Genomic DNA, 19210 nt, shown 5'->3' with positions numbered 1-19210 from the left:
AGTGAATCGCTGCAGCTCCGAATCCTCGTCGGACATTCCGGATCGGTGGCGCCAACAGGACAGGTAAATAAATGAGCCCCAATGTCTTGCATAGACTTTCCTCAGTTCTTAGTGATCTGTGGGAACCGAGCCATTGTTCTCTCAGATGATTTCTCAATCATATTTACTATTTCACAGAAATTCCAGAAACTGTTTGGAGGGTGCAGACAGAGTCCATCCTCATATTACAAAATTTTTTCAAGAATTGTTGAATGGATGTCTCCCCTAGTGATCCCATGAGCAACTATGCTCAGATTGCTGCCGGAATCAGTCTTGTGCTGACTTTTTAGTCTTAGAACCTTATCCAGTGTCCTTAATGAGGACAGAAGATTTTTAATGTGAATCAATCAATCCCATTTTGTGAGTTTGAGGGCTATAATGCCCAGACATTAACTATTCTTCCTCCTCAACATTTTATGTGAAAATCCATATTGTACAGTACCTTGCAATAGTTAGTTAGCGTGACCCCATTTAAGAACTGATCAGGACAAATTTCATTATCAATTTTTTTTACTTTTTGAAGAGGTTTCATCTTGTCCTTTCAAACAATACAGCAGTGACATGTCCAGTCACTTATACTCCTACTGCTCAAAATTAAGGAGAAGAAAGAAGTGCTTTAACTGTGATTGTTCTTCTCCAAGGAGAGGCAATGGCGCCCCTAGTGTTCTTTTATGAAGCTTACATTGCAGTCATAGTAGTCAACATTCCGTTGCCTGTTATTATGCTTCTTGGTTCAAAGCATTAAAGGAAATGTACCACCAGGATGAAAGTTGGTAAACCAAGCACACTTATGTACAGGTGAGTGCCCCCTCTGGCAGGATCCGCTCTACTTTAAGCTTCTTATGCCCTGGTTTTTACAATAAAAGGATTTAAATTTTATGAAAATGAGCTTATGGGGCTCTAGCTCATTTAATAGGTATGGAGCCCAAAGCCCAAGAAGCTAAAATTAGAGTAGTTCTTGACCAGAGGGTGCACACAGCAGCATGTAACTGTACTTGGTTTATAATCTTTGATTCTGGTGGTAGATTTCCTTTAAAGGAAACCTACCAGTATATTTTAATAATATTATTCTACACATACTTACCTTTAGCTGTCTTCTAATAAAACTCCCCTATAAATCCAGGCACCATAACTGTGGTAATCCTTTTGTTATCCATGTCAACCTTTCTTCTAAAATCAACTTTTTAATTAAAACTATAGAGCCAGAAGGGCTCTGGGAGACATTACCTGAACACCTCCATGCTGTAGCTTCACAGGCTGTTACACTGTGGAGGAGCACGCCCCCCTCTCCCACTGTCTGAGAGAACAGCAGGCAGAGGGAAAGGCCAGTGCTACAAGAGGGGGCGTGGAGACAATGTAATGTAACAGCATGTGAAGCAACAACACAGAGGGTCTCTGGTAACACCCAAAGGAACCCTTCAGGCTCATAAGCATAATATTAAAAGTTGATTTTACAAGGAATGAGGCCTTGGATAACCAATATAAGAAGATTACCACAGTCCTGGATCTATGAGTCCATGGTTTATCATGTTTGATTTTGATGGTAGATTTCCTTTAAGAGAAGTGTTGCTGTATAGCTACATGAAAATGTAAGAACCATGTATAATGGATGCTTTTTTCTGCCAGATCTTAGACTGTTTACTGAGCTGGAACCATGACTAGAAGGTTCTCCAGGCATCCTTCTCCTTTTTGTGCATTTCATTTGCTGCAATGTTAGGGCGATGCCTACAAAAATCATTTTCATATCCCAGCATCACAGAACTCCCCCTATCTTTCATTGAAAGTCTGACAACATATTCATCAAGTGCAATTGGAAATGCTAATCCTAGAAGGACCTTGAGTTTGTCCTTCTGACAGGGTATAATTTATCCACTTACTGGTGATGAAAGTGTATATCCAGTGTACTGTATGTGTAGGGTGAATAGCGGAAAAATACAATGTATGGATAGGATTGCTTTGTGTGTATCAATAAGGGCCACCAACATTGCTCTTAGGTAGAGGATTAGATTTGTGTTACTGTGCCAGTATGAATAATGTTAATATTATTGAAAAAAGTATAAAAAGTCCATTTTTGAGGACCTCTCCTTATTAGTTAGACTAAAAAATCAACTGTGCGTCATTAATGGGAAACTATCAGTGTTTACCATACTAAACTGCAAGCAGGCCCTGTAGATCTGTATAACCACACCTTTGTGTGTGTTGTTAGTAGCAGCAGGACTGTGAAAAATGAATTTGTATTCCAGGATTGTAGCTGGATTCAGCAGAGTCTGGCGCACTGGTGTGTGAGATCTCTTCAATGTACTGCTCCAAATCCAGCTACTGTCATGGAATATGACACTGCTACTACTACACTCACACAAAGTTATGGTGACACAGATCTCCAGGGCTCATACCTAACACTGCTTTGTTTTTGTGTTGTCTGTGATCTACAGAATTCTATATTCACACTTCATCTTAAAGGAAACCTACCATTTCAAATGGTAGGGGTAAGCTGTAAATACCGAGCACCAGCTCAGGGTGAGCTGGTGCCGGTGCTTACTTTCGTTAGTGTTATTAACCGCTGTATCGCGGTTTTGACACTTTTTAAAGTTTATAGCAGAAGCTGCACCCTGAGCTGGTGCTCGGTATTTACAGCTTACCCCTGCCATTTGAAATGGTAGGTTTCCTTTAAGTCAAATATTTTTATCCTATACATTATTTTTCTTTGATTTTTTTTTTTTAAATAACTTAGTTGTGTGTCTTTATGATCATCCATTTTCAACACCTTACTAAAGTGGTGGTGCTCATCTCTAAAGGGCTTTGCCCATGAAAGAAAGTTCTTATATTTTAATCCCCTATTGATGTTTACACAATAAAGATAATTTTTAATTCCCTTACTTTACAATTTTACTAAGTTTTATTGTTTTTTTTAGCTCCTAAACTCAGTGATTGTCATTGTAAAATTGGGGGGATGCTATTCATGAGAAGAATCTGACCATAGAAGAATCTGTCAGAAGATTTATGGTCGTATCCACGGACATCCTAATTGTATACACCAGGACTGATAGACACAGGAAAAATTATAGCTGTGTATTGCTGTATTTTTGTTAATAACAGTGAATTAGAGAATGTGCTATTTTGTTATCCTGAGTATATTTAAAGCGTAATTGTAAAGTTACTTGACAAAAAATAGTTTTAGCACAGCTGGAGAGAGCCTTTGACAATAATTCTGGCTTTTTCCTATCCTGAGATATAGGGCTAATAGATAGATGAGGCTAACTGTAATATACTCCCAGCTTTTCCTGAAGTGGGCAGAACGTCCTGGTTGTGACATCTGCTATGCGCACTCTGGGATTTCACGTGAATGTTACTGCTTGTATAGAGATCTAGTGCAGCGCAAGGCATGGAAGACACAGCACTGGAGCTCTGCTTCATACAGGAATCTACTACATCACAAAGAAAAATATATATTAAAGCATGTTCACCTACACTGTAACACTACCTACTTAGGAATAAAAAGATAAACACATGTCAGCATTATGTGTAAATACACACACATATATATATATATATATATATATATATATATATATATATATATATATACATGGCGTAACCTCCACAGTAGACCACCTCTCAGAGAGGACCCCGTCCCTCCCTAAAAGACAGTTTTTTTTAATCCAATCAATTTTATTTTTTGCCATTATACTCTATGGAAGATGCCCCGTATTTGCAGACCACCCATTTCGCATACAAAGAGATCTGCTCAAAGAAATTGCACTGTATGTAAACTGTTCTGTGTGTAGGATCTTATGCCATTCATTAGAATGAAGGAGAGCATGAGCTCTGTCTTTATTTTTGCATTCAAACTTTCATACAGTACATACACATTTCTACTATATTCAAACTTTCAACCACAAATAGCTCCGCTACATACTGTTCCTGGTATGTAATTTGATGACCTGAAGCATGTGATCAGTAATATGCTTATGACATAGCTGCAGATCCTGGAGTCTTTTTACATGCTGCCGGGACTGATATTCTCGTGCTACAGATCATGAGCGTGCATGTGCCAGTAAACCCTCCCAACAACATCCACCCACCCTCCTATCTTCCGCCTAGTTACGGATTCCCATGGCAACCAGCCAAGCAAAGACAGCTAGAGAATTGCTTATTTTGACTAGGCAAAAGATTTTATACTTTACAGTTGAACTTTAAGAATCTTGTCTTCATGGGAATACCCGTTTAACAGAACCTTTAACCCCTTTCCTTCCCCAACATCATTTGAGTTGGGAAGCCCCTATACACTTAAGATAGGCTAGGTATTGTTGGTTTGGCGGTCATGCATTATGTATAATCTAGTGTGATTTTAGATTTTAGTGTCATATTTCACATGTCACACCTGGGGCACTTTAGATTATGGTAATGTCTATGAGTCTGTACTTGGCCAGAAGAAGAACCTCTACATTACAATTGCTTTACTTCACAGAGAGGAAAATGTAGACTCCAGCAGATCATCTGTCACCATTCATCGTTTTTATACTTTTAGTTTAAGAGCTTTCACACATTTTACACGGCTTGGAATATGAATGGAAGTGCAGGGACATTTGTTGAGCTTATTAAATGCAAACTGCTTGGCTGCTGTTCAGTACAACCCTATTGAGCGCCATGTCTAGGAAAATATTCAGTCGCTTTCAAGGACACAGCTGCAAATCAGCTGCAAGGCATCCGTCCAAATGAGGGGGCTTCTTACTTTTGGCTACAAACTTGCCATTAAACTGAAGTTGGACAGCAGTTATTCTATTATCGCATATTAAAAGTGAAATGTAATGATAAACAGATGTATTGTGTATATATATCTATGTATTGCTTATAATGGGGAAAATCTGCAGCCACTTATGAGTTTATACAATTTTGTTTATCCTCTTTTTTGACATAATATTTCACAATTGCAAGTGAAGATAGATCGGTTTCACAGGGCATTTAGGCCTTTTTACGAGTAGTGACTTTGGGGCCGTTGTAGGTTCCCATTTCTATTTAGCAGGGCAGGATGTTTCTAGGAAAATGAAGTTTCCCATCAAATTTTATTTTATTTTTATTGATTTCAAACGGATTTTTTCACGGATGTGCAGACAGTGACGCTTTTGGGCCATGTACATCAATGCATCCATACAAAAAATGGACAGCACATGTATGACATCTGTTTCTCAAATGTTGCTAGGCAACCAACTGCACAGGTCAAAAAGTAGATTAAAAAATCATCAGGTTTTTTTGCAGATGTGAAAAATATAGCATGGCAATAACGCAAAGGACAGAAACTCAGGCATCACATCCACATTTTTTACAGATTCTCAGCTGACACGCCCTTCTGAATGAGCCCTTATTTTTTGTCTTATACATTTTTATTAATGTAATTTTACTGTATTATATGCTTATTAAAATTAATAATAATGTGATAGTATAAAGAGAGATCTCTGAGAAGATCCCTCTCTATATACCAGTGCATGGAGCCTGTGGCACATTGTAACAGTGAAGCTCTTAGTTACATAAAATCCTCCCATAGATAACCATTAAGCCCATAGCCTAGTGAGTAGAGGCTCTGTCCTGTATCTCTATGGCAGGTGGAGTGTGGAGGTTTAGAGCTTATGTCTGGGGAAGCCCTGGGAGAAGTAGAGACCCCATATACGGACAGATGGTGAGATTTCCCTGATGATGTGATTCCCTGCCAATGTCTCCTCTATGGGAATCCCCTGCAGACAGATACAAGGAGTTTGTACAACAGTAGAAGTCTTTCAGTACCGCAGGTAACAAACCCGGTATTGAACGGTTCTGACGTTGAAAGTATCACACAAAACAGAAAAGAGCACATATACAGTATTTAGGGATTACTAGGGCTTCTCTGAGGCAGGTAAAGCTATTTTTTGGGACATTTTGGTCTTTCTTACGTGGACTGGGTGTAGGCCCTATGTGCTCCTAGAGACATTACCCTTCAAGATATGCTCCGATAGCGCCATCTTTTTTGGTTTGTTACCCCACTGACCCATGGGGTTACTTAGGGTAAAAATGTTTCATTTTTTACCTCTGGATGGTCAGTGGTTTGTACAATCTTCTATTTTTTTTTATTTTAAGAAGTATTGGAACCTACTACCATTGCTCTTGAATGGTTTTGCGTAATTTAGTTGATATTGTCACTGATTCTTCAGATTGTTGACTATGAAGTCTTTTAATTGAAAATTTAAGTCAGACTTAAGTTTTAATCTCACTTCTTTGCTGTAGCAATTTTCAGATTTCTATTTTTGATGATATAATTTCATTCTCCCGTGGTGGCAAAAAACACTGGATTATAGCCATACCTTAAAAAGGATTCAGAGGAAAACAAAAATTAGGCAATCAGAAAGGGAAATGCAATAAAATAATAAGGGGCATCTATCTGTACAGTCTCACAGCACTCAGTATATCACTGCAGCCGCTTGGACAAACAGCAGTGCTGTCCACAACTACTCTTGTAACTGCAGCAGCCAGTGAAGGGCATTGGTGGTCCAAACACCAGTCCAAGGATTGGCTACAACAGTCTTTGTCTCTGGGCTTCAGTGATATTGTAGCCATATAGCTATGTAACCACAACCCGTATCCCTGGTCTCACCACTACACAATCATCCTGTAATGGCTGCAGTGTATATCGGAGGCACTAGATGGGAGCAGTGGTGCCATTACGGTGGTCAGTTAATTAGTCTTTTATTATTTTATGTCGTTCTCCAATTTTCTGCTCACACTATTAATGTTACAGTATAGGACAAGGGGAAGAAAGCAACAGCAATGGGGGCTGACTGAGTTTGTGATGTTTGCATACAGATCGTTAAAGGAACCTTTCACCAGGATTTACCCCACTAAACTACTAGTCCCCTTAAGAAGGGGGTGAAATGTCCTTTGCAAAATTCCCACATTGCCACCCAAACCACCCACAGAATTATTTCACAGAGCTATTTCAGAACCTTTGAAGGTCCTCCAAAGGTCCTGTAAAAAGAAAGGACAAATCCTCCATTACCCAAGAAGCTTGATGCTAGTACCACATGTAGGAAGTGATTCCAGACTTGTGGGGGCTATAATATTCATACAGCACAGGGCCGATGCCAGTCTTAATCTGCCCCTGGCATGTAGTCTACCCTAGTTATTTTAAGCTTGACCTTGTTACCCTTGCAGGGGCGATTTTCCAAAAGATGTGGCCTTTTGTGTGCATTCATTGACTGACTCGACAATTTGTCTGCGAGAAAATATGTTTATCTGTGTAGATATTACCATGTGGAAGACTAACAGTTTTACTTTTCTTATAGAGAACCCATTGGAAAGAAAAAATTTGGTGAGTTTATACGCATATTATACAGATACAGGCATAAGATGTGATGCAGGGAAGTTTGCCTAGGTAAAGCTATAAACCATAGCTTATTCACTTAATAATAAATTAATAATAATTTAATATATATTTTCATATATTTTTAAAAATGTTCTGTTTTCATGCAAACAAAAAATATATTTCAGTTTTTGGCCAATAGTGGGAGCTAGCAACCTTTGGTGAAGCTGAGCAATCAAAAAAGGGAATATGTCACCCCAGTCCCCTTTTCTTTTGTGCTTACTAAATTCAGATTTTTTTTTCTTATTGTAGATTTTCTTGTATTTCTGTTTGCACATTCGTTTTAGTAAAAACTGCTTTATTTGACCTGGCTTAGCCTCTTATAGGTGACCTCACACACTTTTACACTACATTTATTAATGGTAAAGACAATACATTTCTCATTTTCCTTCTAAAAATGTGTATTGTTAGTTATAGTTCACCTCCTATAATAGAATACATATCTAGGACATGTGGGATCTTTTCTCATCATATTAAAGCTGAGATGTATGGGACTATGGTACCCTTGCACTGCTTGGGTTGTGGTGCCCTCTAGTGGTGACTAAATATTATAACACTAGAACTTTATCTCAGTGCCTCTTAACAGAAGATCAGAATAGGTCATACTCTCGATGGAAATCCATAGATAGATAAATACATAAATTATGTACAGGTTATGCCACATCCTTTTTATAGAGAATGCAGTATAATATTAGTTGTGAGGGAGACTGTACAAGTTTTATATTACTATATGTCTACTGGCAGGCAGGTTAGCAACAAATACAAAATTTGTATGAACTGTGTAATCTTTCTTTTGGGTTAGGTGCCGACTCCACATCAGCTGACCCCTTAGTCTTGGATCAGTATGTAGTGGTTGCCGCATATGACAAACAGGAGAGCACAGAAATCAGCCTGCGTGTTGGTCAAGTGGTCGACATCATTGAGAAAAATGAATCTGGTAAGGAAACAAGGAAGTATTCCAATAACATAAAGAATATGGGTGATTAATGGTATCATGGTACTCCATGTAAATCTGATAACAGAAATAATATATCACTCTGGAAAGATATATTTCTGACTGTAAGATCCCCTGTAGCAAGTAAGCACCCCACAATGAATATTGTAATAAAATTCAAGTCTTCGTTAAATGACAACCTATGATATATGCAGCCAATGTGGGAATGTTTAATTGTAATGACAAGAGTTTTCTGGCATTTGTCGCATGGACTGTTTTGTGCTATGTTTGCCCCAATTACTTTATAGTCCACAAACCAAATTCAGGTCTGGCTATGACTCGTACCGGAGCTGTAATTTCTTAGTTGGGTGTATTTGTATATATACTGCAAGGTACACCTTTATTCCTGTAATTACTAATGCCTGTAGTACTGGTATATATCCCAGTATATACAAATACATCCAGTTTGGTACAAATACATATAAAAAGGTCATTACAATCCCAATGATTACATAGATTAGCATGCATCCAGTACAGTCCACAACAATGACATTCTATTGGACGCAAAGAACACACTCGGCATCAACTTTTAGTTGTCCCTGGTTCTGATCATAAATCTTCTGACTATGGTCGGGCAATTCCCTCTAGCTTATCTTGCATTGCAGAAGAAGGGGGAGAGGTAGGAGGCAGACACCACTACAATACAGACATAGGCCCTTCATGGTTTTGCAGAGTGGAGAAGTGTGGAGAGGACACAGGAGCCGCTGCTCTACAAACAAGATAAACTCTGGATCTGAGGGGAGGGGTTTAATAAAGGGAACCTGTCATCAGGAGCTTTTTTCTGGCTTCCCCATGTCCCCAGAGAATAGTGTACACATTGCCAGAGAGGTTTTATAGTAAAGCTGGCTTTTCCTGAAAAAAGTTAGATCAAAGTTTACCTTTCTGTATGCTGAGCTGTGTCCCCAGTCCTATGGGAGTGGCCAGTGAGGAGTGGTTTCCCTCCACCCCTGGGAAATTGCTCCATTATGCATCAATTTCATATTTAAAAAAAAAATGTCCCCAAAATATTCTCTCCCCATCGCTTCCCCCCTCGGGATGTCATACATGTCTGCCTCACTCCTCACTGGCCGCTCCCATGGGACTAACTTACCTTTTTTTCGGAAAAAGCCAGTGTTACTATAAAACCTCTCTGGCAATATGTACACTATTCTCTATGGGGATGCCAGAAAAATGGCTCCTGATGACAAGTTCCCTTTAACAGTTTGACTCCATGTTATTTTCTATTGGGGTTTCACTGTTCAATTTGGATGTGTCAGTGTAGAGAATATGGGAGAAGATATGTGAGACTACATACAGAGAAAACCATGATAAGAGAATTTCTCAACTATTACTATGTTATGTATTTCCAGTACTTCCCGATTGTTGTTAAGTTATGGCATTATTTCCATGATTATTATATATTTCTGCATTAAACTGACCAAATACCGCTTAGTCACTTATTATTTGTCTGTCGAGAAGGGGAATGTGGGGCCATTACAGAGGATTTTTCTGTCTGGATTCTTAGCATTTTTTGGCCAGCGCTTTTAATAAATCCTGAAGTTGGCTACACAAAGTATGTAAAAGACATTCTTGTATTATACACTTTAAAATGCTACGTATCTGTATTGTCATCATCACAGTGCAAGAAACCTTTATAAATAATGTCCGGCTTGTTGATTCCAGGCTGGTGGTTTGTCAGTACAGCGGATGAACAAGGATGGGTACCTGCAACATGTTTAGAGGCTCAAGATGGAGGACAGGAGGACTTCACTATTCAGCCAGAAGAAGGTAAGAGGAGTAGAGCACCACTTTACTAGTAGTTGTAGCATTCTGTCACTTCATCCTGGCTAACATCCACCATTGAATAAGCACTGCATGGTACCATCAAATAAACACTACTATTTTCATGTCTTAGATTAGACTTTTTAATATCTTTTCCAGTTAAAAGGAAAAAAACTGAAGATGTTTGTGAACTAAAAACGGTTCCTCTTCTTTTCATCACAGCTTTTTATATCAGTGTTTGTGTCATGTGTTGTCTTACCAGTCTGTGTATTATATACGTGTTGTATTTCAGAGGGTACGCTGCACTTCTAGTAACATACATATAGCCTGAACCTTTATAGTAGGAAGTGGTAATGATGTTTTAATATGGTATCCTAAAAGTACTTAGACCTGACTGCTCCTCACTTGTTGTTTTGTCACTTCCTGCTTCCCAACATGCTCCCAGCCCCATGGAGATACTGGTCCTTGCCTAGGCACGTTGGCCGCCGAAGGACACTTGGGGACTTGTACACCAGTGGATGGGGTCCAGGTGCAGAGAGGCTTGTTTTATTGTCTGCGATTGCTGTCTGTGTCTGCTTCTGTTGCATGGGATCGTATCACTGGTGTTTGCATGTCATGCATGAAAATGTGTTTCTCTCAAGTGATATATGAATATGCATGCCAGAGTCATGTTCCACACGATAAAATGCACAGAGAAGCAAGATCCAATTCAGAACATAGGTGTTAACTCATCCATGGGCTGCTAGGGAAATGTGATTAAGAAAGTGTCTTACAGTATCACTTATGAACATATACGGAAGGCTAACACTAGGGAACAATTGCATTTTCTCAATTTGTTAGAAGAATTTCTGCATTAAAGGGAACATGTCATCAGCAATTGGCCTAGTAAACCACTCATGGTCCAGTGTGATGGCATCATCCAGAAAATCAGCTTTGAAGTCAGCTGTAAATTGGTTGTATAAAGTCAAGTAGGAGGAGAGTTGAACACTGAAGTCAAGGTTGGGAGCTCTGAACGCCTCCTTCTCTGTGATTGACATCATGCAATGGACTAAAGGAGATCTGTTTAGTGATGTCTCTGGAGGCAGGACCATGAATTACAAACAAAGGGGCTTTCTGAGGAAGAGAGAGCTTGATTTTAGTGTTAAAATCTCCTCCTCCTTGATTGGTAGTGGTTTATTAAGTCAATTTCTGCTGACAGGTTCCCTTTAAAGGCATTGGAACTTTAACCATTTTCTTTCATTGCTCAGTGCATAGGGATGTGTAGCCTACGTCTTTAATAATGGCTCATATGACAATTACATTGTAATGGTTATAAAATATCCCTTATTTTTCTTCATAAAAAGTCATATCTCTAGGGTTTTAGTGTCACCATCTCCTTACATTGCTTGTAGATTTAGAAGGAATTGTTACTTTCTTTGAAAAAGAAAAAAAGCCAAAACTCCTTGTACAAGAAGCTTTGGACAGCAAATAGAGTTAAAAGAAAATAGAGAATCCAGCTATAAATTGTTTGTGCTATGTTGTTGAATAGATTTCTTTGCTTTTTTGTATAAACAGAAGAGAAATACAGCGTCATCTATCCTTATACTGCACGAGATCAGGATGAAATCACTCTGGATAAAGGGGCCATAGTAGAGGTCATTCAAAAGAATCTTGAGGGATGGTGGAAAATTAGGTATTTATTATTATGTTTTTTATTATTTCATATTTTTCTTAAATATTTATGTTATTATTAATGTGTTTATTATGTAATTTTACATATGTTTTGAAATGTGCATTGTACATCAAAACTAAATGTACTTAATTGAACACAGAAATCCCCCCCAAAATGGTTTGTATAATAAAGTATCTTTACAAAGGTTTAGAGACGTATGCATTTATCCAATGATAAACAATTGGTCCCTCCATATTACCATTATCCACATTCTTGTACTAACTTCTAAAAAGAGAAACAGGCTTTTGCAGGGTTACAGACCCACATTTATCAAAAACAGTACAAACTGCACTATGTGCATATTCTCTGTGTGCAGAGTGCCCCCTGCAATGCTCCAACTTTTTGGTGCACCTTTAACATGCGGCGTGCGACACACTTCTAATGGACTCTACATAATAAATGTGTTGCACAAACCTCTATATGTGCAGAATTTTGTGTTGTGTTGAGTATAGTGCAGACGACACACAAATGAGTAGCATGCCACACATATGTGGCGTGGACACTTCTTAAATATATGAGCAAGCAGTTAGTAAATGTGGCCCACAGTGTTCAAGTTGTTGGCTTTTTATTCTACTCCTACTTGTGGAACTGCAAGATCAGAGTTTAGAGAATATTCTCTGTGTAAATGCTCTCTGAAACAATAGTAAGGAAGAAGGGGCGCTCCTATGGTGTAGTATCCTCAGGTTGGTTTCAAATAGATAATGGTAAGGCTACTAACCTTGTCGAGTTGTGCTGACAGGCACAACTCTGGACAGCGTTTAGTGGTTTTTTCCGTTAGCGTCTCCTTGCAGCCACGCTCCTGGGGTTATTCTTTTTCCATGGGAAAAAACTCCAAGGTTCAGAAAATGCTTCAGTTTGTGCATCTATGATGCATAATGAGCGTTTGTAGGCGCTAGGAAGCTATAATTGCTCAGTTTAAAAGATATATATAATTTATTAGTACTGGTACATAGTTGTAACAATTTAAAAAATAAATAAAATAAATTAAATGAATAGATATAATTATAAAGAAATACGCGTTCTAATGCTCTCTGTCAACCTTCTATCTGTCAACTTGTGCACCTACGTCTGCTCTTTTTGGAAGAAAATACAGTTTAGAAATTGAATTTAAATATCACAGGTTACAATCTGTGATGTATTAGGAGGGCCTACTGTCCAAATGTGTTACATTTTGAATTTTACATACCGTATATATTTGAGTATAAGCTGTGCTGAAAACCCCAAAATTTGTTTATACTTGACTTAAAAAAAAAAAACCAAGAAAGTCAATACTCACCTTTCTGACGCCCCCAGACCCCCACAGGTCTTCTCTTCTTCTGTCCAGCAGCGGCAGGTCTGATGCTGCCACACACAATATGATGGCAGCAGGAGCTAAGCTTTGCAACATCATACGGACCTGTCACTTTTGGATGGAAGAAGAGAAGACCTGGGGCTGGCTATACACTGGGGCAGGCTGGCTGGATATATACTGTGGCAAAGGGCTGGCTATATAGTGGGGGCATGCTGGCTGGCTATATACTGGGGGAAGGCTGGCTGGCTATATACTGGGTGCTGGCTGACTATATACTTAGGGCTGGCTGACTATATACTTAGGGCTGGCTATATACTGAGTGCAAGGGGCTGTCTGGCTATATTCTGGGGTAGGGGGCCGACTGTGACCAATGCATTTCCTACCCCAGGCTTATACTCAAGCCAATAGTTTTTCCCAGTTTTTTGTGGTAAAATTAGAAGCCTTGGCTTAAACTCGAGTATATACGGTAATAGGTTTTCTCTTGTGAGATGGGCTCAACTAAAGGTGCTGTGGTGTTTGATTAGAGGGCCACATTTCTTGCCATGTAAAAAAAATTTCATTCAACAGCCACAATACCTTCTCCAGTGTGAAGACCATAGCGCAATGCCAAGTATAGATAGCACAGAGTATTTTTTATTAAGTGATGCAATTGATGATTTTTTTTAAGTTGGCAGAAAAGGCTTGAAGAGGCAGTATATAATATTTCTCTTTACATTAGTCAGGATGGATACTTCTTACAGGGGCATATAAGAATATTACTAATCGAAGCCAAATTTGTGGAATGTATTAATGAGTAAACATCACTTGGAAATATCAAGATGTCTTGTCTTACTGCAGATACAAAGGTGCAGAGGGCTGGGCCCCAGCATCCTACCTGAAGAAGATCAGTGGAGATTTACTCTCTCAGAAGCTAGCCTCAGGTTCCAGTGCCAATTCCAGTGCGCTAGATTTAGATGGGATCTCCAGGCAACAGAACTACGCTGGTCGGGAAAGGGAAGCTCCAAGTCGTCAACTTCCAATAACAGATTTTAAGCGAAGTAAGAATATTTATTTTATGAGTATAATCCTCAGAATTATCTTAAAATAAGACATAGCGCCAACTTTTGGACCACTTTACCTTAACAAGCGGCATACGATACGATACAACTTTATTGAAAGTTCTTTTGTACATAGTGCTAAGGGATACTATTGCTGATACAGTTCCATTTATACGATACGTCAAATACAAACGATACAATACAATTACGAACATCAGATTTATAAGCATCATAATTAATGTTAATATGTTTTAAATTTTAAATTAATTATTATATTATAAAAAAAATTATACAGTGGGGAAAATAAGTATTTAATCCCAGGCCACTTTTGCAAGTTTTCCCACCTACAAAGAATGGAGAGGTATGTAACTTTTTGTAGGTTCACTTCAACTGTTAGAGACAGAATCTACATGAAATAATTATTTGATGCCATAGATAAACAGAACGTTATATTTGGTACAGAGACAATTTACAGCGTTTCCTGTATTTCTGTTATTTCTGACCATGTTTGCACACATTGCAGCAGGGATTTTGGCCCAGTTATCCATACAGATCTTCTCCAGATGGCAACCAATTACAGCTCTGCTTTCACTTTACCAGTGCTCATGAATATTTTAACGGGGAGCTGTAATTGGTTGCCATGGACAACTAGGAATATTCTGACTTTCAGACAGCTTGATAAATCTACCCCATTGAGTTTCAGCTCCCTCCAAAGATTTCTGATTGGGCTCAGGTCTGAAGACTTTCTAGAGCACTCCAGGACCTTAAGTACCATGGCTGTGTGTTTTGGGTCATTATCATAATTGAATATCCAACCATGACCAGATGGACAGTGGGGAACTTCAAACAGGCATGAACATGTACTGGCATGAGCAGGGGGACCTTGAAAGCCCTGCATGATTTTAATCCATGACAGTGTAATGTGTTACCAACAGTATTCTTTGAGGCTGTGTTCCCAGTTGGCTTCAGGTTATTGACAGGTCCTCCTGTGTAGTTCTGGGCTGACCTTTCTCAGAATCATCCTTACCCCACAGGGTGAGAGCTTGCATGGAGCCCCCATGCTAGCCTGTTGTCCTGTAGCCTATCCAAGCTTATAGTGCAACTCTTTGGTCTTGCCCAAGGTGTAGAGGTGAAGTGTGATTGTTTGTGGTTGTGGACAGTTCAAACAGGTGCAATTTATACAGGTAATAAGTGCAGAATTTTTACTTGTTGGCAGGTGATAAAATACTTATTTCATGCAATAAAATGCTAATTAATTGTTTGAAAATCATACATTGTGATTTTCTGGATTTTCAATAAAAATTACACACCTCTCCGTTCTTTGTCGGTGGGAAAACTTGCAAAATCGTCCTGAGATCAAATGTTTATTTCCCCCACTGTAACCATGCCTATATATGTGTTGATCACCCTTTACCTTCCAGGAGCAGGGAAGCGGGCAGAGTCTAACCTCTTCCCACTTTTGTCTTAGAATTGAGTCTATTATCGACAATCCTTACTTCCTTCTCTTGTAAAGGACCTTCACTAAGCTTCACATAGCCTCCTACATACAGGATATACACTCACCGGCCACTTTATTAGGTACACCTGTCCAACTGCTCGTTAACACTTAATTTCTAATCAGCCAATCACATGGCGGCAGCTCAGTGCATTTAGGCACGTAGACATGGTCAAGACAATCTCCTGCAGTTCAAACCGAGCATCAGTATGGGGAAGAAAGGTGATTTGAGTGCCTTTGAACGTGGCATGGTTGTTGGTGCCAGAAGGGCTGGTCTGAGTATTTCAGAAACTGCTGATCTACTGGGATTTTCACGCACAACCATCTCTAGGGTTTACAGAGAATGGTCCAAAAAAGAAAAAACATCCAGTGAGCGGCAGTTCTGTGGGCGGAAATGCCTTGTTGATGCCAGAGGTCAGAGGGCAATGGGCAAACTGGTTCGAGCTGATAGAAAGGCAACAGTGACTCAAATCGCCACCCGTTACAACCAAGGTAGGCAGAAGAGCATCTCTGAACGCACAGTACGTCGAACTTTGAGGCAGATGGGCTACAGCAGCAGAAGACCACTCCGGGTGCCACTCCTTTCAGCTAAGAACAGGAAACTGAGGCTACAATTTGCACAAGCTCATCGAAATTGGACAGTAGAAGATTGGAAAAACGTTGCCTGGTCTGATGAGTCACGATGTTTTTGCTGTGACATTCGGAAGGTAGGGTCAGAATTTGGCGTCAACAACATGAAAGCATGGATCCATCCTGCCTTGTATCAACGGTTCAGGCTGGTGGTGGTGGTGTCATGGTGTGGAGAATATTTTCTTGGCACTCTTTGGGCCCCTTGGTACCAATTGAGCATCGTTGCAACGCCACAGCCTACCTGAGTATTGTTGCTGACCATGTCCATCCCTTTATGACCACAATGTACCCAACATCTGATGGCTACTTTCAGCAGGATAATGCGCCATGTCATAAAGCTGGAATCATCTCAGACTGGTTTCTTGAACATGACAATGAGTTCACTGTACTCAAATGGCCTCCACAGTCACCAGATCTCAATCCAGTAGAGCATCTTTGGGATGTGGTGGAACGGGAGATTCGCATCATGGATGTGCAGCCGACAAATCTGGGGCAACTGTGTGATGCCGTCATGTCAATATGGACCAAAATCTCTGAGGAATGCTTACAGCACCTTGTTGAATCTGTGCCACAAAGAATTGAGGCAGTTCTGAAGGCAAAAGGGGGTCCAACTCGTTACTAGCATGGTGTACCTAATAAAGTGGCCGGTGAGTGTATATTGACTAACCTGTCAGCTTTCATCACTGGGGCATGGAATAAGTAGTGGAAACCAGCACAGAAAAATCATTTTGGGGTATTATCAAATGATTATTCTTCAGGATTCTGCTGGCTTTCCTATATCTTGATACATTCATAAAAATGTATAGCTTAGAACTCATGTAAGTTTATCATATGTGTTGGTTTTTTTTCCTTGTACCCCGAATTAAGCATTATACAGTATCGTGAATCTGTTTTCTATTCCTACAGAATCCCCTATAATGAGACAGAGACCACCGCCTCGCCGGGACCTTACCATTGTACGTTTCTGTATAAGCCTGTATAATGTCCTGTTCTTCCTGTAGGTTTCCTTTTTAATTCTTAGCTACGTGTATAATGTTTTATTTTATAACGCAATGTTACAAGGAATTTACTCTTATAAGCTTTCAACAGCTCTTGTCACAACCCGATGAAGCTCACACATAGATAGTGGTCGCAATTAGGACTGGATGACATCAGTTTGTAGTATCATCTACTCTGAGTGAAGATCAGGTATAGCCACCATTCATAGAAGAGGCGCAGAACCTATTCTCCTCAACGGGTTCCGCTTCAAAATAAGACATAGACAATCCTGGACCGCGCACTGGTCTGATATTACAGACTGTACACAGTGATGAAGACAGGACTAAAAGCATCCTACTGATATGTGATGTAAGGAGTCCTGTCCCCAGCAGTGTGGTCAGTCAGGGAATTCTGGCCAGACCACGGCTGTTTTGAATGGACAAAGCTGTTCAGACAGCCTAAGGCCCGTTCCACACTTGCAAGTGTGATGTGATGAACTCGCATCACACTTGCAACGCATGCTGCTCAGATCGCACGTCCCGAACGCTGCACACCGGGAGTGAACTCAGCATGTCAGTTCAGTCCCGGTGTGCAGCGTTCGGGCCGTGCGATCCGAGCGGCATGCGTTGCGAGTGTGATGCGAGTTCAACGTATCACACTCGCAAGTGTGGAACCGGCCTAAGTTATTTGGTTTCTTCTTGGACTGTAGACTTTTTATTGAACTTGCTTGTATAGTATGTTCCAAATGTAAAAACGTGTGCTAAACTACATCTAAACAGGGTATGCGCTCACATATCTCCTGTTAGTGGATCTCAAAAAATGTTCCCATATTTGTCTGTTACATGGAGAGATAATACTAATACAGAAATCTAAGCAATGCTCAGATCTCAAGATTTATATGTACAGCTTGATAATGGGTAAAAATAGGATATACATAAAAGTTTCTGTTTTCTCAATGTAAGAATACTGTAAATTACTGCACTATTTCTACTGCCTTAGATCTATATTAATTTCATTATCATTGTTATTTTTTTATGGTTTCTACTCTGGAAATACATCAGCCACGGGGTCTGAATCTTCCCAAACCTCCAACTCCACCACATGTCGAAGAAGAGTATTACACGATTGCTGACTTTCAGACCACCATTCCTGATGGGATTAGCTTTCAAGCTGGACTAAAAGTTGAGGTGAGAGTTATGTTTAAACCAAGCTACCAGCCTTCGAGGTCCAGTCAACATCAGTGGAGACAGAGGCTCTGGCCTGTTGATGTCTTTATCAAGAGACTGAAGCCTATTTATATATATCCAGCGGCTGGCCATGGAGGTGGCGTAAGGGAGGAAATTCCTGTCCATAATAGACATAGGTTTTCATTTTGTGACTTTTCTGCACTCCAACATTATTGCCCAAGATATACTCCAAACATAGAAGCAGATTTATCATTAGACATTTAGAGGGTCTTTAGAAGTCCTTTGCACATCAGATAATGGTTTAGACAGCTTGATAAGGCACATGAGGTGTTAATTTCTGGAGTGAATATGAGACATTGGGGCACATTTACTAAGAATGTAGGAAACTGCATTAAAAGTGTTCTGCCTGTGTATAAAGCTCGGTGCGCCAGATTCATTGAGAACGTGCGCCAGAAACCATGAATCCGGTGCTTCCCTGCACCTGCCAGACAGAGTTCACCAACTTTTTAATAGGGCATGTGACAGACTTTGCATGTTAAATCAGGCACATGGTCCGACTGAGCACGAGAACGCCCCCTAATTTGTGTCGCATGATGCCGAGTGCAGCTGCACCACAAAACGGTTGTGTGTGACACATTTGTGGTGCAGACACTTCTTAAATACCTGTGCAAGCAGTTTACACTAGAAAAAACATGCAAAG

General features: G+C 39.8%; 1 protein-coding gene across 2 annotated transcripts in view; it reads left to right on the top strand.

Moving 5' to 3' along the window:
* Positions 1 to 19210, top strand: part of SH3PXD2B (SH3 and PX domains 2B) — a 98795-nt gene that overhangs the window by 75498 nt on the left and 4087 nt on the right. Inside the window, exons 6-13 of one of the 2 annotated variants that reach the window (XM_072146176.1) lie at positions 7350 to 7375; positions 8229 to 8363; positions 10083 to 10187; positions 10627 to 10710; positions 11736 to 11853; positions 14021 to 14220; positions 17252 to 17301; positions 18385 to 18510. In XM_072146176.1, coding sequence (XP_072002277.1) covers positions 7350 to 7375; positions 8229 to 8363; positions 10083 to 10187; positions 10627 to 10710; positions 11736 to 11853; positions 14021 to 14220; positions 17252 to 17301; positions 18385 to 18510 — 844 coding nt within the window. The remainder of the gene's footprint in view (positions 1 to 7349; positions 7376 to 8228; positions 8364 to 10082; positions 10188 to 10626; positions 10711 to 11735; positions 11854 to 14020; positions 14221 to 17251; positions 17302 to 18384; positions 18511 to 19210) is intronic. The other variant, XM_072146177.1, reaches the window with a different exon arrangement.

This window comes from Engystomops pustulosus, chromosome 4 (assembly GCF_040894005.1).
Source record: "Engystomops pustulosus chromosome 4, aEngPut4.maternal, whole genome shotgun sequence".
NCBI lineage: Eukaryota > Metazoa > Chordata > Amphibia > Anura > Leptodactylidae > Engystomops > Engystomops pustulosus.
Note: the sequence above shows the minus strand (reverse complement) of the source record. Positions and strands in the feature narration are given on the sequence as shown.